This window comes from Schistocerca cancellata, chromosome 4 (assembly GCF_023864275.1).
Source record: "Schistocerca cancellata isolate TAMUIC-IGC-003103 chromosome 4, iqSchCanc2.1, whole genome shotgun sequence".
Classification (NCBI taxonomy): domain Eukaryota; kingdom Metazoa; phylum Arthropoda; class Insecta; order Orthoptera; family Acrididae; genus Schistocerca; species Schistocerca cancellata.
In genome coordinates, this window is record NC_064629.1 from 872475092 (window position 1) to 872498456 (window position 23365).

General features: G+C 41.6%; 1 protein-coding gene across 1 annotated transcript in view; it reads left to right on the forward strand.

Moving 5' to 3' along the window:
• Positions 1–23365, forward strand: part of LOC126184483 (dynein axonemal heavy chain 5) — a 976026-nt gene that overhangs the window by 648105 nt on the left and 304556 nt on the right. Inside the window, exons 41-44 of the mRNA XM_049926874.1 lie at positions 279–406; positions 2673–2869; positions 12068–12253; positions 20034–20337. Of these exons, the coding sequence (XP_049782831.1) occupies positions 279–406; positions 2673–2869; positions 12068–12253; positions 20034–20337 (815 nt within the window). The remainder of the gene's footprint in view (positions 1–278; positions 407–2672; positions 2870–12067; positions 12254–20033; positions 20338–23365) is intronic.

Consider the following 23365-nt stretch of genomic DNA (forward strand, 5'->3'; position numbering starts at 1 on the left):
TCTAGTATGTATCTAGTTTCCTGCAAGTTAATATCTGCACACTCTGTCTGTTTTTTTATTTTACTTTATTATTTAGAAATGATTATACATTTATGTTAAATTCATGAGTGTTTCAATATTTCTACCAACGTCTTAAAATGTCGAAGTGAAAATAATAAAATGTATGTGCCAAACTAATTAGAACAATGTTCATTCCCCAGTCAGTACTGACAAACACGTTTTTTCAATACAAGTTGAGATAAATATGGCTTGTGATAGTTTACTTTTTACTGATACAGGGAAATGCGGATGAACCCGAAAGCAATCACAGCCTCACAGATGTTTGGTCGCTTGGACGTAGCAACAAATGATTGGACAGATGGAATTTTTTCAGCAATGTGGCGGAAGACGCTTAAACTGAAAAAAGGTACGAAATTTCACCTTTCTTATTGTGCTACCAACGTGAGAGTTATACAGTCAGATTAACATCGCTATGCAGTCGAAAGAGACAAAGTCAATAGCTACTCGTGGAAAATATAAGAGTACATTAGTGCATTATTACCAACGCATATGAGTTTTAGGTAGTCAATAGGCAAGCTGAAATAGAATGTAATCAGTTGTGCGGTTCCATTCCTCATAAATATATCGATAAATGAACTCCTCCGACTAGTAGACTCGAAAAGATTATAATGCGAACTTTCGATTCTCTAGCCAAATTGTTTGGAAAGGACCCACTCGCTTCAGTTTCCTAATGGTCGAGGCTAATATGTAGCACAAATCTCTATTTCTTGTTCAGAGGTTACGAGCCCTCTACATACATATAACACGAACTCACATTTTAGGGGAAGCGAGGAAAGATGACCTCATTATATATCAGTTAGACACTCGTCTGACATCAACTAGATTTCAGATAATACAAAAAAACTGATAAGAGCCATCAAATTTTAATATGAAATAAAGTTCTCATGGTTAGATTCTTGCCTTTGTTACCTAACAACTGCAGCCTTCTTTCGTTTTTACTTAAGTTTTATATTATAAAACACGAGATTTCTTTCGACTTGTTCTCATTTTTCACCAATAATCCAACAAGCCCGCAAACACACACACACACACACACACACACACACACACACACAAACCGTCCCATATCTGTCTACAGCTTGTATTTTACCAAATTTATTAAAGTACTGAGGTGGTTGGACTATTTTTCAGTGCAAATTATATTCTACTAGTATCACACAGGTATACTGAAAAGTACGTTTCATGGAGCATACTCGAAAATTTTGACGCATTTTGACACAGTTTAAATGTAAGGCCTATTTTCTACACAGTAAAATTACAATAATTTCTTAGTATAAATCTTTTATCCTGTGCGTCGAAAAAAGTATCTGTAGCAGCGAGACCGTTATCGCAAACACATCAATTTCTCGCATAAAGGCACACCTAAGAATGTTAATATAGATCGGTCATGTAAATTCACATCAAGGCACCTAGCTCTTACAAGGAAACAGCACCAACTTTAAGGAGAAAATTTCACTTGCAACACATCAACCTCAAAAATCGATCCCGCTCCAAAATCTAAGCCATAATTTTGACTGTACGCGGTTATGGCTTTTTGAATATACATCTTTTAAACTTTGCGCGCTTCGGTTTTGTCGCTCGCTCCGCCCCACTGCAGCCGCCTAATGCCCGAGCGCAAAGTACAGTACTGCGGAATGAAAACCAGAATCTTATTCACGAAAATGTTGAAGGTATGGGAGGAGCGGGGGCAGGTAGACACATCTGCCCAATGTGTTTTAAAATTTTGTTCGAGATAACGAGTTACTCTGAAATATTATGAAACAAAGTTAATGATTTTCAATTTACAATTTAATCATGCTAACCATGTTGAAGAAAAGCACATCTCCAGCAAATGTACTTCACTCTAATTTTGTCAGCTTTAAAATCCAAAGAACATAACGCATAAAAACGATATTAATAATTAAATAGCTCTGTACCACTTCTTTAATTATAAACTAATTCCTTTCATTTATTTACGCTGCATTTTTAATAGCATCATAAAAACGTTCAGAGCAAATAGATCCTTGGCAGCAGTAGAGATTGGAAACTGCACACTTTAACACAATGATCAAAGCTTTTTGTCAATGTAAAAACAGTATTTCAAAAACCTCTGACTCACTCCACTATACGGTACTTTGCGCTACTTTGCGCTCGTGCATTATACGGCTGCAGTGAGGTGGACAAATTGACAAGTGGTGTGCGAACGTGTTTAATAGCTCTATATTCAGAAGCTCGTAACTGCGGACAATCACAATCATGTCCCAAATTTTCGCTTGAGACCGATTGCTGGGGTTGATGTCTTACAAGTGCGCTTTGTTCTCCTTAAAATATGGGATCACGTTGGTGATGTACTTACTGTAATCTCATGGTCCTTGAACTTCTTCCAGCCTTTGTGCCTCGAATTACCACACAGTGGCTGTGGTCGGGATTACTTTTACGACGCTCAGAGATTGGCCACTAGCGCCCAAAGTAAACAACTAAACTGAAATCCCTATTCCGTGCCAGTTTCTGTCTTCCCTTTCGTGTTTGTCTCGAACAGAGGGAGGTGTTAGTAGTTTGAGTCCTTCTACTACAGTTAATAATAATCTCCAACTTTTTATTTCGTCACTTAAATATACATTTCTTAATTCTAGGAGAATATGTTTGGATGGTGTTAGATGGGCCTGTTGACAGTATCTGGATAGAAAACTTGAACTCGGTCCTGGACGATAACAAGACACTTACACTAGCCAATGGGGACAGGCTTTCTATGGCGCCCACCTGCAAAGTGATATTTGAACCAGAAAACATTGATAATGCATCTCCAGCGACTGTGTCACGGAACGGGATGGTAAGTATACATATTTTGTCAGACGATATTACATTGAAAACGTATTTTCATTCTTTATGTGTGTAAGATACTGCAGAAATTTCAAAACTGTGTAATAAAATGGAGACTCAATGTAAATTATTAAGTATTGAAGTTTTCTGTCTCCATACCTTCCTGCTATCACTCCACTACTAAATTAGAAAAGAATTGTTTCCCTGCTTCGTATCATACATACGTAACGAATTAATGAAAACAGCAACGTCTAAACGGTGGAAATAACGTCTTCAAGAACTCTCCATTCACAAGTTATCGTTTATAAATTCTGGCGAAGAAACTTCACACAATCATACTTTCCTCTAGAAGCCGGTGTCCTGTGATTTTGTTGTTATTATTGTATACTTTTATGGCCTCATTGGACCTCTTTTGTCAATCATTTGCTGATCGTTTTCTTTGCTAAGAGCATGGTTTAAGCCTTCCAAATTGCCCGATATCGTTTCGTTCGTGCTGCCCTTATGTGTTCTTCCTCATCTGTAAATGCTCCTCTCACTTTTTTTCGTTTGTCTATTTTTGGTCTAAATTCTATTGCTGAAGTGTTGAAGAGTTGTGTGATAGGCTATTACACTATCTTAGCTCTGTTTTAACCGTAAACGGACGGGACAGTTCTCTGAATTTTATTTTGGATTTGGTGTTTGTGAGTGTTATTTTTATCATTTTTATTAATTTCGGATGAAGTCTGAAATTCCTCAATATGTCTAACACTGAAGATCTGAGAACACAATCGTAAACTTTCTTGACGTTTACAAACGGTACAATGTGTTTTTGTCTTCTTTTGCAGGCATACATAACCAGTTTTAAAGTGGTCATCTGTTCCGAGCTGTTTCTCCAGGGTCTAAAGCATCCCTAGCAGTGTCCAAGATACTGTTCAAGTTGATCGTTACAGCGACAGTACAGAATTCTTATACAAACTTTATATGTGCAATCCAAGAGGGAAATCCCTCTATAGTTGTACCGATTTTTTCTTCTTTTTGTGTAATGGGTGTATTATAGTTGTAGTCCACAGCTCTGGTACTTCTTCTTTGTTCCAGCTTTTCACCATACAGTTGCGTAATAATATTTTCGCTGATTCTGCAAATGTTTGATCTTCTCCATATGCTTTGCAGTTCTTGAACTCCCTCAAGGCTTTGGTGAATTTATATTTTCCGGTGGTGCTTTATTGGGGTTTGTGTGTTTACTTGAATACGTTTTGAGGGATATTCACAGTATAAAAGTTTGTTAAATGTTTCTACTAAAACTTCTGAGTTTTCTCTATTGCTATGGGCCATGTTATTATTTTTTGTCTTTTTAGCGTAAGTATTGGGGGATCGTATCTTTGGAGTTGTGTGCTAAATATTTTGTAGTAATCCACGGGTTTGTTTTCTCGCTACTTCCGCTCCCTTTATTATTTTTTTGATTATTTTTCTTTGATCTGTGGGTTACAATTGTGCTTCTTGTGTTTTTCGACTCTGATATCTTAACCAGGCTTGGTGTCTATCTACCACTATTTTATCACGTTGATCATTCCGCCATTGGTGTTTTTTCTTTGGGTTATTGGCGCTACTTGTTTAGCCATTTGTTTCTATTGGAGAATTATCTCCCCTGAATCGTCTGTTGGTTTTATATTTCTAGTCCGTTCTCCATATTTCTCGTTGTTTCTCGGTTTATGTAGGTGATAGGTTCTTTTCTTTTTGGGGTGGGATTTTTTGTTTATTGATGAGATGAATTTAACTTTTATTTTAATCAAGTAATGATTTAAATTGCTGCCCGCTCCTCTCAGGACTTTCACATTATAAATTTATCTGTGATAGTTTTTATTCTTGCAAACATGATCCAGCTGCCATTCTTGTTTTTCCATTCTGAGTGTTTCCGAGTTTTGAGTTTATTTGGTCTTCTCGTGAAATATGTTGAATCTGAGATCATGTCATGATTTCTGCAGGACTGCACCAGTCTTTTGCCATTCTTCTTCGTTCTTCTTTGTGCTGGTCAGTCCCCCATAACATCTCCATATCACTTTTCTCTTAATAACTGGGCACTGAAGCCTCAAATTAAAATTTTGGTACGATATGTGTCGATATTTGTTGCTGTCTGATCAAAAAGCTCTCAAAATCTATTTGCATCCTCTCTGTCATTTTTACTATCATTTTTATCATTAGCTATACATGGACATTTATTATAATGTTTATTCTGTTTGCAGCATTACGTATTTCCTGTTGAAATTCTAAGAGATTGAGCTTTGAATTCTGTTATTGACTATTATTTTGAGGTTGACCATGAATCCTGTTCCTAATTGTGGACATAGCTTCATTACTATTTGGCTCGCATCCTCTTGTAAATTCTACATCCTTGTGATTCTAACGGTTTATGATCAGTGTTATTCATTTCTTGTAGTCCCTGTCGAGCCATTTCACCTGCTAAAATTTTGAGTTTCCCTGCTTGGATAACGGAATTTACTGTAATTATTGCTATGCTGTTTATCTCCCCTGTCTTGAGTCTAAATTTCGATCTTCTGTCAGTCTAGGGGCATGGCCAGATGCTCTGATTCATCTAAATTATCTTTCAAGTGACTGCCCTCCGTATTTAAGTACAGTTCTCCCTAGCTATTGCCAGGTGGTGGAATTTTGCCTAAAAAGTTTGTTTCTTTATTTGCCTTTCAAACGTAGTCAACGTTGAATGGAGCAATCTCCGAGTTATGTCTACGGTTGTTAACTGTGGAGGTTGTTGTATGTTTGGTCAGCGAAAGATATTTTATTTCGCTCAAGTCCGCTGACAAGCCGGTGAGAACCTCCCTACACACCACCTGGGACGCGCCAGTTCGGAGTGTCACCTTCCGCCTGCTAGAACAACGTAGCAGATACGTGGATTCTGTCATTTTATAGGTATAAATCTTGATGAAATATTAAACATTTCTTATGTTTGTATGGTGTGGTACATCTTTTAAGTAACACATTTTATAAAGATGCATTCGTTTCTATTCCCTAATAATCAGCGCCGAGAAAAGAGCTTCGCCCATAAAATAAATTGTATTTATTTGATCGTTTCATCTGTATGTGAGTCACGACGAAACTGTCGTACTTAAGTAGATCATGTTCTTTTCTACAATTTTGGTCTCTACCTATCCTTCATACACAACACTTGGACTTACGAAATCTTTCTTATTCATAATTTCTAACCTGATTGTCTCTTTGGGGCACTTGTTGTTTACACGGATATTGACGTCTGTATCGCAAAGCTTCAACTTAGTTCATGTGATAGTGGTTTGACGTTGTGAGCCTTGTGGTGTAAAGTGATTGAAGTTCCATATTTCTGCCTACCTCCTGTTGGTACTCGTTCATTCACTTTTAGATCCAGAATTTCACCAAATTATGAAAAATTTCGATAAGTGAAAACCGATTGCTCATATGTTATGGGGCACAAAATCTCTGGAAATACCCTGTCGCCGGCCGCTGGTGGCCGAGCGTTTCTAGGCGCTACAGTCTGGAACCGCGCGACCGCTACGGTCGCAGGTTCGAATCCTGCCTCGGGCATGGATGTGTGTGTTGTCCTTAGGTTAGTTAGGTTTAAGTAGTTCTAAGTTCTAGGGGACTTATGACCTCAGCAGTTGAGTCCCATAGTGCTCAGAGCCAAATACCCTGTCATAGATTTCAAGACAAGAGCCAAGAAATTAATAACGATTTGATAAATTACATTTCTTAATCTTAAGGGAAGTATTTCCAGTGTGTGTGTGTGTGTGTGTGTGTGTGTGTGTGTGTGTGTGTGTGTGTGTGTATTTTTGAGACAAACTGACCAATTTTTGCTGACATTGGAGAGAACTGACGTCACACGCGTAGCATCACCTCAAAGATATTTGATAGTGTTCAAGTCAGAGCTATGAGCTGTGAGCGGGCCAGTTCTGCAATTCCATATACTTTTGTCAGCAATTCCATACATTTTTCCGTCTTTCTACACCTGCCCTTATTTGCACAGCGTCATACTGAGTGAGTGTTGTGCGAACGTGGACTCGCGCCCGCTGCACCCTGCTGCACCCGGGCCGCGGGCGGGCCAAGGCGCGGCTTGTCTCGGCTTGGAAGGTCCTTCTGGAACAGCGCGATGTTTCACTTACTTGTTAGTATTGTGGATTTGGCATTTTTCAATCGGTACAACTCTCTTCAGTTCGGCGGAATCGTGGTGTCAGCGCTGTTTCCTCTTCGCTATTTATTCGTGGTATGGGGGACGTTTACAGGTTCAGTCGTTGTTTGCACAAAAAAGGTACTCTAGCGATCTATCATCAATAACCTTTAAAATTCAATGGAAATTGCAAAAGAGAAGGATGAAAATTACCAATATATATTATGTAGTCGCGTAGGCGATGGCTACTGCAAATTTGCTATAAAGCTACATTACAATACCATGCAGAAATAATATAAAAATTTAGTTGGCAACGAAAGAGCCAAAAATCACAACGCTCGACAGACGGGATTCATTGTTCTCTACATCATGAAGCACTTTGTGTTAAATTTGCAGGCATGGAATACGTGAAGAATTTGATGGTACGAATAGCAAAATTTCTGAAGTTCATTGTTCCGCCTTCAGTTGCAACAATTTTCGCTGGAACTGAACGAAGAATATGGAGAATTTGAATATTACTGAAAAGTACATTGGTCAAGTCAAGAGGTATGTCTGGACGACTTTTCTATTTAAAACTCGCTGTAGATGATTTTATGAAGGAAAAAGGAGTGCAGGAACGAAAAGTGGAACATGGGGAATGGATTGCAGACCTCGCATTTTACGTGGTATTGATTGTATACTGCCCACTGTAGGGCATTGTAAGGAGAGAAACAACTTATTTCTGATTTGCTGGGGACGCATTTAAAGAACAAATCGCGTTCTAGGAGGGACACATCTTGAGAAACACAGTCTGTTCCCTAAGTTCACTGGCCTTAAAGAAAACGCGAGGTTTGAAGAATTCATTGTGGGCTTGAAAGAATTGCAAAGACAGTTTCCTAAGCGTTATTAGGACATCACCAGTCTTACATCTGCTGTCGAGCTGTTTTCGAGACAGTTTGCCGTTTCAGATGAAAGCTGCCCTGTGCATGGCAGATTTAACTGACTGATCTGCGAGGTAATTCCCGTTTTAAAGACAAATCCCTATAACGTAAACACTGTCCAGGACGTCTACATCCCTTTCCTCAGGTACAATTTCCATGTCTCCCTAAAGAGGTGGCAAAAGTGCTACAATATTTCGAACAACATAAATGTGTGAAAGACGTTTATTCGATTACGAAACTAAATAGGTCACAATTACATGGCAACATGAGTGCGAAAATCTGTGAAATTATTTGTGTCTGTCCGTATTCCGACAGTGTGTACCAGATTAAAATTATGTCTTCAGTGCGTCAAAAATAATTTAACAACACTAAATTTGTCTTGTTTTTGATCTATGTTGTTGAGAAATGTGAAATATAAAACCAAGTCTCACGCAGTGCAACTGCATTGTTAGTTAAATGTGGGGCGTTCGCAGTTTCCTCCCTCCTCACGCTCAGACAAAGTGGCGTGGCGGTGGCGGAAACGTGTCAGCCAAGCTAAGCTCTGTGGCATTCGTGCCAGGGTATGTCCCGCGAGTCGAATTCTTGGCCACCCCTGAACAAAATGAACTGGGAAATCCACACCAAAACCATCATACCGTTTTATCATGCTCCGCAATACGTCACTCCATTAAACCTTTCAGTGCTTCATACACCAGTGGCAAAGCTGTTTGCATCACTGTCGACGATACGAGCGAATTTCCTCGGCGGCTAGCATAATTGACTTGCATTCGGAAAGAGTGGCGATCAAATACCCGTTCCCTTATCCTGATGTAAATTTTCCATAGTTCCCCCACACTGGTTAAGGCGAGTGCTGGGATGATTCCTTCGAAAAGGAAATAATCGATTGCTTTTCCCATGTTTATTCAGACTGATCATATGCTCTGTCTTTAACGTCCTCATTGTCAACGGGACATTAAGTTTCTTTCTACGATAGGTGACGTCGGGCATTCTTTCGTGTAATAAGTGCATCCAGGCAGCAGCAGTACCATGAGAATCAGATGTCACCGTCTCTCGATGAATCAGTCTTTAACTAACGTTTGTACTTGAGCTTTAGCGAATGACTTTGTAGTGGCAATGAAGGATGACTGATATTGGTTCGCACTATACGGTTTATAATTCGGCGATTCCCGTCAGTTAATTTTGAGGAGGTGATTAATAATGAACTTGGACACATTTAACTTTTGTGCATTCTTATGATGGAATACAGTACGACCTTGTCCTCTTCTAACCAAGTCAGTCTTCTACGTTGACTAATTCTAACAGAAAGAACCTCTAGGATACCAGCACACTATGCCTGCATCGTTTAACCACGGATGTATTGCCAAGCGTCACACACGGCACTTTCAGTCGGAGTCCGGAAATTTTCGGCGACACGGTGGATATTGCGCATCTGATGCGTACGAACCATCATTTGTTTCTTGTGTGAGGTAAAGTGTAGAGGCTGGAATACTGTATTTGGTATGGCGAAACTAGCCACATGGAGAGTTTGAAAATCTGAAAATTCGAGCACTGTGATCGCAAGTACAAACAACATCGATGTGGACGATATGATTCAACGTCGTAGGTTGAACGTTTTAGATTCTGTGGCTTTCAACTAGAAATGCAACCTATGGCGAAAGCGTTGTAAACACAGTAACTTGTACTTCATTATACTGAATGGATGAATTAGTGTTCGTCATGATGAGAAATTGGGATCAACTTCCGTCAAGGCGGGTGTACTAAGGAAACTGGAATGTATCCAAAAACAGAACCGACGCCTCGCGGTTGTCGAAGCTGATGTCCAATATCAGAAGCCTTACGAGCCGATGTAATATTGGCATTGAACTTCACCTTTACCGCAAAGACTGTGTAGTGCTACTACTTCAAATACTCACAGACCTGCATGAATGGGAACTTCGTTCGTGTAACAGACAATCTAAAAAAAAAAAAAGAAAGAAAAAACAATATGCAGGAGACTTATTTGATATTTCACCAACTCATTTGAGTCTTTAGGCATCATGGTTTTATTAACTAATTCAGTTTCTCCCTTACTTGTTTCCTGTAGCTGTATTATACGTACCTGAGTTGGATCAATAGTTTCTAAAAGTTCTGTATATTTGATTGTAGTCTCAGAAGAAATGCAATATGTTGAGCACCCCAGTTCTGCCCCTGACACTTCATTCACATAACTGTAATTTTGATCTGTAAGTTTACTAATCTCTTGGTACAATAAATGGTTTCAGCTTGTTTGGTGTTGTGTCTAGACAAGACAGTCTAGACACAAGGCGAGGAAGCCGAAAGGGCACGCGTCAACTCACGCCGGCTTGCGTTAAGTCTGAAACAGGATACGTAATGAATGCTATAAAGAAAAGCACGTAGCTGCTGGAATACTTAACTTCAATCCATGATTTGTATACAGCATTGCCGGCCGCGGTGGTCTCGCGGTTCTAGGCGCGCAGTCCGGAACCGCGCGACTGCTACGGCCGCAGGTTCGAATCCTGCCTCGAGCATGGATGTGTGTGTTGTCCTTAGGTTAGTTAGGTTTAATTAGTTCTAAGTTCTAGGCGACTAATGACCTCAGAAGTTGAGTCGCATAGTGCTCAGAGCCATTTTATACAGCATTCTTGATGATACAAGTGAGACTCTCTCTAGAAATGGTTAATGGCGCCTTGCTAGGTCGTAGCCATGGACTTACCTGAAGGCTATTCTAACTACCTCTCGGCAAATGAGAGAAAGGCTTCGTCAGTGTAGTCGCTAGCAAAGTCGTCGTACAACTGGGGCGAGTGCTAGTACGTCTCTCAAGACCTGCCGTGTGGTTGCGCTCGGTCTGCGATCACTGATAGTGGCGACACGCGGGTCCGACATGTACTAATGGACCGCGGCCGATTTAAAGCTACCACCTAGCAAGTGTGGTGTCTGGCGGTGACACCACATTTGGTGGCATTTTTAAGTACTTTGCAGTACTGTCTGTGTTGAAGTAGTCAAACTAGACTGATTGTACTTCATGCTGTGATACAACTTCCACTTCTTCCTACGTGCTAATTTAATGTCATTACTACTAAATTTCTGCTTACAATTATTATGGAAAAGAAATGGCAAAGAATGTGATGAAACTTTGTAAAAATGCGTTATATCCATCATTCAGGTTGTCTCTTCTGAGAACTTGTTTCATCTGTTACAGCCTTTTCAGACAGTTCATATGAGCTTCGTGTTTCTGGGTCTTTATACAGGTCTCAATTGGTCCTTGTTTGATTTCCAGCTCGACAAACTGCGCTTCCTTTTTGCTATGTTGCAAGAATTGTACTTAATATCTTCTCTATGACTGTCTTGCAGTAAAAACCAAGAGTAGATGCTCTGTGTAATTCACTTTTTCCTTTGATGTAGTTGTTACCGGTCAGGATGGCTGAGTGGCCTAAGGCAACAGGCTCAAAGAACTCACTTTCTTCGTTATGGCAGGTATAAAGTCTTGTATTAGCCTGTCGAATAAAATCTTCGCGGTCTTCCAGTTGCTTCAAGTGGTTACACTTTCACGAGCTGTCAGCCGAGATCTCCTCGTCCATGTCACGCACAGTTTCATTATCTCCTTGCGTTGGTATTGGTTGACTCCTGTAACTTCTCAGAACATCCTTTTCGTCCCAGTATGGGTGTTGAGATCCCAAGGATTTCGATATTATCCGACGTTTTGGTCCTTTCTTCATCAAGCTGTTACCGGAACTCCTTTACTTCCTTGGGTTGTTCCTAATGTTCTTGCTAACTGGGTCATGGATACCGAAGTAACCACCTAGGTTTTTATTTGTTTTGCAGCCAGTGCTGGTAGACAAGGAGACAGCCCCAGAAAACGACACTTGTTTCGGAATAAGTTTGTGTATCCCATCCGAAGAGAAAACCAAATGTGTTTAGAAGTGAACCTGTAAATACAGCCACCCGTTACATAGCATCTGACTCTGATAATGAAATCTCTCAACAGTGGAAAGATTTAATGAATTTTATTTCTATTTTGCTCTGCTTGACTCTTGAGTCACCCTTACGGCCGCTGATTACCTATACTAAACCAGGACGTCACAATGCGACGGGATTCAGGTAAGCTTTATCTGCAGTTAATTTGTCTATTGTACTTCTAAAATATGATTTTCTGAAACAGGTGTACATGAGCTCCTCAGGGTTGGACTGGGACCCTGTCGTCTGTGCGTGGCTGAAGACGCGAAGCAAAAAGGAGAGTCAGATATTCCAGAAACTTTTTTCGGACTCCTTCCCTACAGCTTTTACGTGGTGCACACAAAATCTTTCCTGGGCCATGAAAGTTCTGAAGTGCGTCATTGTCAGACAGGTAATTATTTCATATCAGTCTTACGTTTACTTGTTATTAATAACTTATATATATAGAAAAACTGACATAGGCTGTAATGTCACCACAGAAAATACCCTCTACCACGCACCAATTAATCATTTTCAATCAAACCATCCACATTCATTCACTTTGGAAAAGTTATCTGATCTGATTTTCTCGTAATATATGCGGCGACAGCTCGACGACGCCAAAGTATTTTCTAGTGCGTTTATACTTTGAAATAACAGAGATGCATATATGCATTCTCCATGGTTGTTTAGAGTGGTAACGAGGACAGCTTCTGGAGTATCTGTTTAGGGATTGACGTGTTTCTGAGAGATACATATTCTGCTTTTCTTCTCGCTAAAGCGAACCAATTAACATTTGTGCCGCTAGCGGTTTGTTTGAAGAGAAAGATACTGTAAAAGGAAAATAATTAAGGCGTGGAATCACCGGAGATCTGGACATGTAATGGAGATGGATTTAATACACAATTTCCTCCATAAATAAGGTTTGTGACTTTTTTGTTCTGGAGTGAATGAACGAATGAGTTTTTTTCTGAATCATTTGATGATCACGTTGGCCCTATAATTAGTGGGGAAGTTTCAGCTGTGTCGAAGAGAGCCTGCAATCACTGAGTCTGTGTTAAATCGTCCAAAAAGGCTTAGTACACATCTGGAATTCGCAATCTTTCGTAAAAGGAACAAATTGTCCAAACGATTGATTCTCCCGACTGATTGCAGTGTTTAACAGTAATAATAAATGTAAAGATCTCTTACAGCAAGCCAGCCGCTGATTACTAAGACGAAGGACTCCACCAAAGATCCTATTTGGCTAACTTCACGTAATGAAATATTAGATTAAAACTGTACATAGAGAAAGGAGAGAAAGAGAGAGAGCGAATGAAAATAGAGATAATACTAATAATCCTCCATTAGTCTAATTTTTCGCCTGTCTCATCACGGATCAGCCAATAACTGGGAGGGCCTTACTTTACTGTATAGATTTATGTGTGAAGGTGAAGGGATCTTAAAGGCAACAGAAACACGTCTATACAGACAAGACATTACACAGAGATAGCGGCTAGCTGCATTCATCATCTATTCTTAGATAAAGAGACGGCAACTTATTATCCGAACATTTAAAAATGTTAAAAGGTCCAGACTAGACCGTCAGCAATTTGGTAACGATGTGAAATATTGAATGATAAAGTTGACTGCAGTCAAAAAACAGCAAAATTGTGTTGAAACTATACATGTTTGACCGATGTAACCACGATACTACTTAGCGTGTTTTTTACTGAAATAAACTTTCTTTGTTACAAATGTATTCTCTGTTGATCTGACCTACAATTTCGAATATAACTAAAGATATTAAATACTTCAGTTACTTAATTTGCGCCATATTTTCTCATTAAAATGATCTGTTGTGTAATGTAAGACCTCCAAGCCATATTTATGAAGGAGAACCCCTGTAGTTATCACCACTCTTCTCTTCTAAATTAATTCCTGATCATACTTTTATTTACAAAGCAGTCTTCGTTGTGTGTTAAAGTAAACAAGTCTTATTATGAGAATAACAGTGTACATTTGCAGAAAGTGACAGATATCTTTCCCACGTTGACTGCTAGTACAAGTTGTTTCAGACAAATTGCATGTACTGATACATAAATATTAGCCAGGAGTGAGCATTCTACAGGGAAATCGCCGTATAAACATATACTTTATTCTTGATGATTTCCTTGATCTTGGCCTCGTGATGGCTGGGTGTTGTGTGATGTCCTTAGGTTAGTTAGGTTTAAGTAGTTCTAAGTTCTAGGGGACTGATGACCATAGATGTTAAGTCCCATAGTGCTCAGAGCCAACCTTGATCATGCATCTGAAACAGTCAGGAATGGAAAAGAGACAGGTGATAGCAAATTAAAAGATTGTTTCTAGTAGTATATTATTGTCAGTTTCCGTTTCTCGTTTATGCTAAAAAGTGCTGGTACCAGCTTGTTGAGAAATTCGTTCCAACTGGACGATGTTCACTGTATGTGCATACGACTTATCTTCTAGGTATCAGCCCTGTCTGATGATTCAATTTCGAAATATTCAAGTCATTTCATTAGTCTGGTGCTTGGGCGGTCGTAACGACTACACGCTGAAGTTAAACAGAAACTTAAACTATTGTGCATTTAAAATTAGTTGCAACTTTTAACGTTTGGCTCATCGGAGGGGACATGACGCCGTTGCCCAGATAACACTAATGACAAGCCGGCTTTGCCTAGGACGCCTTCAGCAGTTAGGTTGGGGAAGCGCCTCTGTTACTACTCCGTAGATAAACTGTACCACGTGGTGTTGTGCATTAGAGGCATCTATGCTTATCAGCTCTCGTTGTAAAGTGATATTTTCTGGCGTTGAAGTGTTCTACAGTCGTCAGGTATAGTGAATGAGTGTTTCGTGCTGGTGCTGCTTAATAATAACACTTCAACAAGGCTGAACACGAGATTAGCAATAAAAGTGGTCGTCCGAGGACACGTTCACCGGCTGTGAAGATAACGTTCTGTTGCAAAATATTCCTCCGAATTCGACAATAATAATGGACAATGCGCAATACCACTCGGTTGTGATGGATAAAGCTCCAACAATGCAGCAGAGACAAGCGCTTATTTTTCTCTACGTACAAAGAAATGTTCGATTGGAGAAAGTTGAACCTAGCATGTGTAAAGCGAAGTTAGTGCAACTTATAGCACTGCACAAGCTAAACACTCCACACTGCAAAGCCATCGAAATGCCTAACGCTAAAGAGCATCAGTTTAATCAGTCATGCTCATTTAAATCCGACTGAAAATATATGGGCCTAAGTGGAAACTAATGTGGCAAAAAACAACAAGAAATTTACGCTCAATGAGGTTGAAATGCTGACAAAATGTTACATCACAGGAATGGTCTCAAGTTGTCAGCCATACCAAGAATGTCGTTGCGGAGATGTGGATTCATGCAGGACTGCGTCGAGTTCCGAGTAATACGTGACTTTTCTTGTTGCTGTGTTAACAGCTTCTTCTTTTGCCTAAACACAACGGAGATTACGGGTATACATCTTACTAACACTGTAATGCAATTGAAATAGTGACAGAACCCTTAAACAGTGTGTTATTGAAGTAGCAACTGAGGGCGAGACGTATTAATAGTTATGAGAAAGCCCATTCTCAGTATAAAAATAAATGTACAGCTTGTTCACTTATATTGTGCAAAATCCACGGGATTTCTCGTTCCGTACACTACTGGTTGTCATTAAAAGTTACATTATTTCATTTAAAAAATCTGTAGTTGCTTGAATATCACCGTAGATGTGGATGTTTCGCATATTAATCATATGGCAAAATACTCTTCACTTCGCGTGCTATCACTTGTCAGAATCATGTTTCGATATCTCAGACCATTAGTGAGATACACTATATGATCAAAAGTATCCGGACACCCCCAAAATTATACTTTTTTCATATTAGGTGCATTGTACTGACACCTATAGCCAGGTGCTCCATATTAGCGATCTCAATAGTCATTACACATCATGGGAGAGCAGAAAGGAGCGCCCCGCGGAACTCACGGACATCGAACGTGGTCAGGTGATTGGGTGTCACTTGTGTCATACGTCTGTACTCGAGATTTCCACACTCCGAAACATCCCTAAGTCCAGTGTTTCCGATGTGATAGTGAAGTGGAAACGTGAAGGGACGCATACAGCACAAAAATGTACAGGCCGACCTCGTCTGTTGACTGACGAAGACCGCCGACAGTTGAAGAGGGTCGTAATGTGTAATATGCAGACATCTATCCAGACCATCACACAGGAATTCCAAACCGCATCAGGATCCACTACATGTACTGTGACAGTTAGGCGAGAGGTGAGAAAACTTGGATTTCATGGTCGAACGGCTGCTCATAATCCACACATCACGCAGGTAAATGGCAAACGACGTTTCGCTTGGTGTAAGGAGCGTAAACATTGGACGACTGAACATCGGAAAAACATTATGTGGAGTGATGAATCACACTAGCACAATGTGGCGATCCGATGGCAGGGTGTTGGTATGGTGAATGCCCGGTGAACGTCTTCTGCCAGCTTGTGTAGTGCCAACAGTAAAATTCGGAGGCGGTGGTGTTATGGTGTGGTCGTGTTTTTCATGGAGGGGGCTTGCAAACCTTATTGTTTTGTGTGGCACTATCATAGCACAGGCCTACATTGAAGTTTTAAGCAACTTCTTGCTTCCCACTGTTGAAAAGCAATTCGGGGATGGGGATTGTATCTTTCAACACGATCGAGCACTTGTTAATAATGCACGGCTTGTGGCGGAGTGGTTACACGCCAATAACATTCATGTAATGGACTGGCAGAGTCCTGACCTGAATCCTACGAGGGATTGATGAATATTTCATTCTGGCTTTTAAACTTTTGAGTACGTTCGAGACGCAGGACTTTACATACATTCCATTTTCTCGACATTGGATACATATAGCGATAGCCTTTGAAGTTCAAAGAATAATTTAATGCATTATCTATATTTCATATGCAGCAACATATGACTTAAGACACAGCAAACGCAAATGCATAGCGACTTCTATTTTTCACTTCAAACTTTAAGAATTTCTTGCAGTACTTTAGGTAATTCCGAGATGTCACAATACCTATGACCATTAACGAAATGACAGGTAATTTATCAAAAAATGGTTCAAATGGCTCTGAGCACTATGGAACTTAGCATCTGAGGTCATCAGTCCCCTAGAACTTAGAACTACTTAAACCTAACTAACCTAAGGACATCACACACATCCATGCCCGAGGCAGGATTCGAACCTGCGACCGTAGCGGACGCGTGGTTCCAAACTGAAACGCCTAGAACCGCTCGGCCACAACGCCCGGCATAATTTATCATGAAGCTGAGGAATGAAGATATGAGATGTGCGAGACTCAGAGTTTATTACCGTTCGCTTGAGAAAGTTTGCAGATCGGCCAGCTTGCGCGGCTGACAGGTTATGTGCCAAGCAGGACTGCCTTTATCGTCGCTTGCTTAGACTTACAACACGCGCTGCTAACTACGGTTCTCTCCACACGCTCCGCCCTGAACTGACAACAATCGCAACTAGTTTTAAAAGCACTATAGTGCTTAAATTTAGCTTTATTTCAGGGAGACGAGAGTGAGTAAACACTGCGGCTCTCTTGAGGTCTCAGAACTGAATGGCAGAACCGAGAGAAACGGCGCGGTGGACCCGTATTTGTGAGGAGGAGGAGTCGAATCCCGACCCTGTCATCCAGATTAAATACGTGCATGGTTCCTCTAGATGACTTCAGACGAATGCCAAGATGGTTGCTTTAACAAGGCCACGGGCAAATTCCTTCCCCTCTTCGTACTCCCAAGACTCTTGCCCTATCTCTAAAAATCTCTAAAAGGGTCACTCCAAAAGAAATGCACATCATTTTTTATAATCCATTTTTTATTCTACATGATTGTAAGTTTTACAGTGTGTTGATACATCCTTTAGGAACAATATTTTCATTTCTCTACATAATTTCCATCCCTCTCAACTGCCTTACGCCATCTTGGAACCAGCGCCTGTATACCCGCACGGTAAAATTCTGGACCAACCTGTTGGAGCCACTGTTTGCCAGCGTGCACAACGGAGTCATCATCTTCGAACCTTGTTCCACGAAGAGAGTCTTCCAGTTTCCCAAAGAGATGATAGTCACATGGAGCCAGGTCAGGATTGTAAGGCGGGTGTTTCAGTGTTGTCCATCCGAGTTTTGAGATCGCTTTCCATGGTTTTTTGACTGACATGTGGACGTGCATTGTCGTGCAACAGCAAAACATCCTGCTTTTGCCGATGTGGTCGAACACGACTCAGTCGAGCTTGAAGTTTCTTCAGTGTCGTCACATATGCATCAGAATTTATGGTGGTTCCACTTGGCATGATGTCCACAAGCAAGAGTCCTTCGGAATCGAAAAACACCGTAGCCATAACTTTTCCAGCAGAAGAAAGTGGTTTTGAATTTTTGTTTTTTTGGGTGAATTTGCATGATGCCACTCCATTGATTGCCTCTTCGTCTCTGGTGAAAAATGATGGGAGCCATGTTTCATCACCTGTCACAATTCTTCCAAGAAATTCATCTCCACCATTCTCGTACTGTTCCAAAAGTTCGCTGCATACCGTTTTTCTTGTTTCTTTGTGAGCCACTGTCAACATCCTGGGAACCCACCTGGCACAAACCTTTTTTAACGCCAACACTTTCAGTATTCTGCAAACACTTCCTACCCTATCCCAACGTTGCGTGACAATTCGTTCTTTGTGATGCGTCGTTAACTTTCTGCACATTGTCTGGAGTGTGTGCAGTACGAGGCCTGCCGCTGCGAGGACAATCCTCAATATTGCCGTGCCCGCTTTCATCACGTAACTTGCTTGCCCACCGACTAACTGTACTGTGATCAACAACAGCATCTCCATACACCTTTTTCAATCTCTTGTGGACGTTTCCCACTGTGTCGTTTTCACAACACAGGAATTCTATGACAGCACGTTGCTTCTGACGGACGTCAAGTGTAGCAGCCATCTTGAAGACATGCTGTGACGGCGCCACTCACGGGAACAGGTCGAACTAAGTTTGAAAACACACTGTATCTACACACTGTAAAACTTTCACACATGCACAATGAAAACTGTATTTTTTACAAAAATAGTGTGCATTTCTTTAGGAGTGACCCTCGTATCTCTATGAGATGTGAAACTGTAAACTTGTTTCCTTCATTCCGTTCTTCTGTTAATTTTTTTCTATATATATATATACTAAGATGGCATCTGTTCTTTCGGACATGTCCGAAAGAACAGATACTATCTTAGTATATATATAGTTTAGGCTCACCGACCACTTGATCATCTTCGTCTTCTGTGCGAATGCACAAACAGTGCCCGAACTCTTACCGGAATCGGCAACGCGCCGCGAGTAATGAGTATAATGGGCGGGAGCACTACGAATGTAGTGCGGGACAATACGTTGAGAATGTGGTTTTCATGGGAGGCGTGCCAGAGATAAATCCCTGCAGTCGCGCTATCCTCTGTGTTCTCGGTGGCTCAGATGGATGCCGGCACGGTAGCTCAGCTTGTTCGGACAGAGAGCTGGTTGGCCTCTGTAATAAAAAAACAGTGAAACGATCAACAAACGAACTTAACCGGATGTCATGTGACGTCCACAACGATCAACAACGAACAAAATGGAGAAAAAAAAAGATGGATAGAGCGTCCGCCATGTAAGCAGGAGATCCCGGGTTCGAGTTCCGGTCGGGGCACACATTTTCATCTGTCCCCATTGACGTCTGTCAACGCCTGTAAGCAGCTAAGGGTGTTCATTTCACTGTAATCTTTTTTCTTCCTCTGTTGCTTCCTTTCTTCCTCTTTTCATTTCATCTGTGAATGGTGATGAGGATACCGCCCGCATCTCGTGGTCGTGCGGTAGCGTTCTCGCTTCCCACGCCCGGGTTCCCGGGTTCGATTCCCGGCGGGGTCAGGGATTTTCTCTGCCTCGTGATGGCTGGGTGTTGTGTGCTGCCCTTAGGTTAGTTAGGTTTAAGTAGTTCTAAGTTCTAGGGGACTTATGACCACAGCAGTTGAGTCCTATAGTGCTCAGAGCCATTTGAACCATTTTGAACCATTTGGTGATGAGGAATTTTTTTTAAGGAGACTTTAGACAGCAATGATTGCTCCTGTTTGGTACTTGCAACGAGGTCACCAATTGAATTGATTTGCAGATGCTAAACCTGCTGGAAGGACTGGTCCCAGTGCAGGCAGAGGAGAAAGAGGAGAGCGTGGTGATCGGCGTGCCTGGTGCGGCTGCGGCCAGCCCGGCGGCCGAGGAGGAGGACGACTCGAGCCGCCACATGGAACCCGAGCACCTGCGCAAGCTGTACGTGTTCGCGCTCGTCTGGGGGCTGGGCGCCTTCCTCAGCATGTCCGACAGACAGCCCTTCGACGTCTTCCTCAGGGACAAGCAGGCCGCGCTGGCACTGCCCCCCGCCACAGCCACCGTCTTCGATTACGTCGTCACTAAAGAAGGTATCTCCGTCGTCTGCATACAGAGCTGTACGCCTATTCCAAGCGAGAATTTTGCGCTGCAAGAACGATTGCTGATTAGCCTCCCTCTGAGCTCGAATCTAATTTTAGCCCCACGATCTTTCTGTGAGATATACGTAGGAGGAGGCAATATATTGGCTATACTTACAGGAACAAGTGTAATGTGCTGCGAATGCATAGAAAGAAAGATCCCTTATCATTTAGCTACAATATAGCAGGTCAGCAACTGGAAGCAGTTTATTCCATAAATTATCTGAGAGTAGGCACTGGGAGTGATTTAAAATGGAATGAACATATAAAGTTGATCGTCGGTAAAGCAGATGCTAGACTGAGATTCATTGGAAGAATCCTAAGGAAATGCAATCCGAAAACAAAGGAAGTAGGATACAGTACGCTTGTTCGCCCACTGCTTGAATACTGCTCAGCAGTGTGGGATCCGTACCAGATAGGGTTGATACAAGACAGAGAGAAGATCCAACGGAGAGCAGCGCGCTTCGTTACAGGATCATTTAGTAATCGCGAAAGCGTTACGGAGATGATAGATAAACTCCAGTGGAAGACTGTGCAGGAGAGACGCTCAGTACTTCGGTACGGGCTTTTGTTGAAGTTTCGAGAACATACCTTCACCGAGGAGACAAGCAGTATATTGCTCCCTCCTACGTATACCTCGCGAAGAGACCATGAGGATAAAATCAGAGAGATTAGAGCCCACACAGAGGCATACCGACAATCCTTCTTTCCACGAACAATACGAGACTGGAATCGAAGGGAGAACCGATAGAGGTACTCAAGTTACCCTCCGCCACACACTGTCAGGTGGCTTGCGGAGTATGGATGTAGATGTAGATGTAGATTTGCTTGAATATCTTCCTGAATTGTTTGATATATGTTGCTGTTCAACACATCTGACACTTCCGTGACCTGATTCCGTTTCACCTGCCTCTTCTTCAGTCGGTTATCGAAACCCTCTTCGTCAGCGATCGTGGACTGTAGTCTGTTGCCTGGCGAGTTGTTGTTACCTCTTCTTACCGCCTGGTCTTCACAGGTGCAGAAGGGTCGAATACCATATCTTCTTCACTGGTAAATTCCATATTACATGCCCTCTCGTAGTTCATGGTTCGCTACCAGGCCCGTCGCTCTCACTTTGCCTGCCGCCACAGCCACAGTCGTCGTAAGGGGAGCGGCCGATGGAACCCCGTCGGACAGCGAGCAGCAGACTCCGGCGCTGTCGGGCAGCTGCTTCGGCCACGCGCGTAAACACGTCCTCTCGCCTTGACATCGCGCACTCGAATTACACTGACTGCTGAGGCTGGGACCGAAAAAAATGGCTCTGAGCACTATGGGACTTAAGGGTATACGGAACGCCCTATGCTTACAATGTTAAATTGAGCTAAAAGTTAGGAACATTTTCTCATTTGTTATTTGGACGATACTCTTGATTTTTTTCACAGAACGCAGAGATATGTTCTGCTTTTATGCTGAATTATTAATTTTGAAAAAATAATGTATAGTTTTTCAGATATTTTATTTTCTGTAAATGTTAAAAAAGTTATACATTTTAGCAAGTATTTTAAAATTTACATCCATTAATACAAAATAATTCCACATATCTTTTAATTCAGATATATTAGGTCTTAAGGAACAATTACAGAAAATTTCATCTTTCTACTGTAAATAGGCCCTGAGAAAATGTACCTTATACACAAAAAAACTAAAGTTACGGGAAATTAGCTTCGAAGTTTTTACTTCAGTACAAGCCTGCTCTATAGCTTGTATCATCAGAATCGTCCAACAGCTTCCTCTTGATGGCTCTGCTATGCTGTCTAGCCATCTTTGAATATACTTTTATGGCATTATCTGAAGACCTGAGCCGTTCCTTGTCCAAACAAAGCATAGCTGCGGCAGTTCGTAGTCCTACACAGAGCCCCAACTTCTGCAGAACTTTGCACTTTGTTATATTGCCCTGATTGAATGATATTGAATAAATATCAGAATAAGTAGAGCAGTCTGTTGTGTGCACTTATGTTCTTATTAAGATGACGAGGGCTTCGAAATATTCCTACATTCACTAAGGTTTCGCACTTTATAAACTCTGTAGCCGCAAACAGAATTAAAAATCAGGCCGGCCACGCACTGGTGACAGAAACGATTCACCACACTCGGAAGGAAATGTACTTCGTGTGCAGAGGTCCACTGGCGCTCCATCAGAAGATTTCGCCACGACTGTCGGAAGATTCTTGGACGTGGGTTGGTAACGATACTTGGGCGTTCTCGGACTCGAAGAGACAACACGTCATAGCACGTCGAATTGGAAAGTATCATCGCTTCAGAGACTGTTTACCGCAATAATAAAAGTTAGAAGACAGACATCGTAGACGGGCAGTCTACAAGCTGTCGGATATACCCCTGCTTGACCCGACGGTTTCGGTATTGGAGAAGGGCTGAATTTCACGCCCACTCCGAGAACACCACACGTTCTACACATTGTTAGCTCTGTTGGACAGAAAATCCTGAAACTGCCCAGGGACGCTGCGATAAAATCAGACTTTCCGCGCAATAACACAGGCGCCGGCGCCCAAGAATAATATCTCAGCGTCGGAGAGGTCAGGACTTCGATTTCCACTTGAGGATCCTGGAATTGTGGTCTTACTGGCGGATAACGCTAACGCAGCTGTCATCCTCCTCAGACCGATGTTCTTTACCAAGATAAGCCAGTTGTTGGACGACCCTGCATATCGTGTTCTAAACATGGACACCACGACCAAAATACGAGGAACAACTTAGAGTTTCTCAAGAACAGCACAGTCTCCGATGTTGTGGCCAAACGACTTTGCACACGCGCACCCACTCCTTCCAGGCTACACGGACTGCCTAAGATTCATAAGGATATAGTTCTACGTCTACCAATTCCTAGCAATTCTGGGTGCCAACATACAATTTGGCAGAACATCTGGTAGTGCATTTGAACCCTGTGGTGGAAAAATGTGAGCACCGGATTTGCAACTCAGAA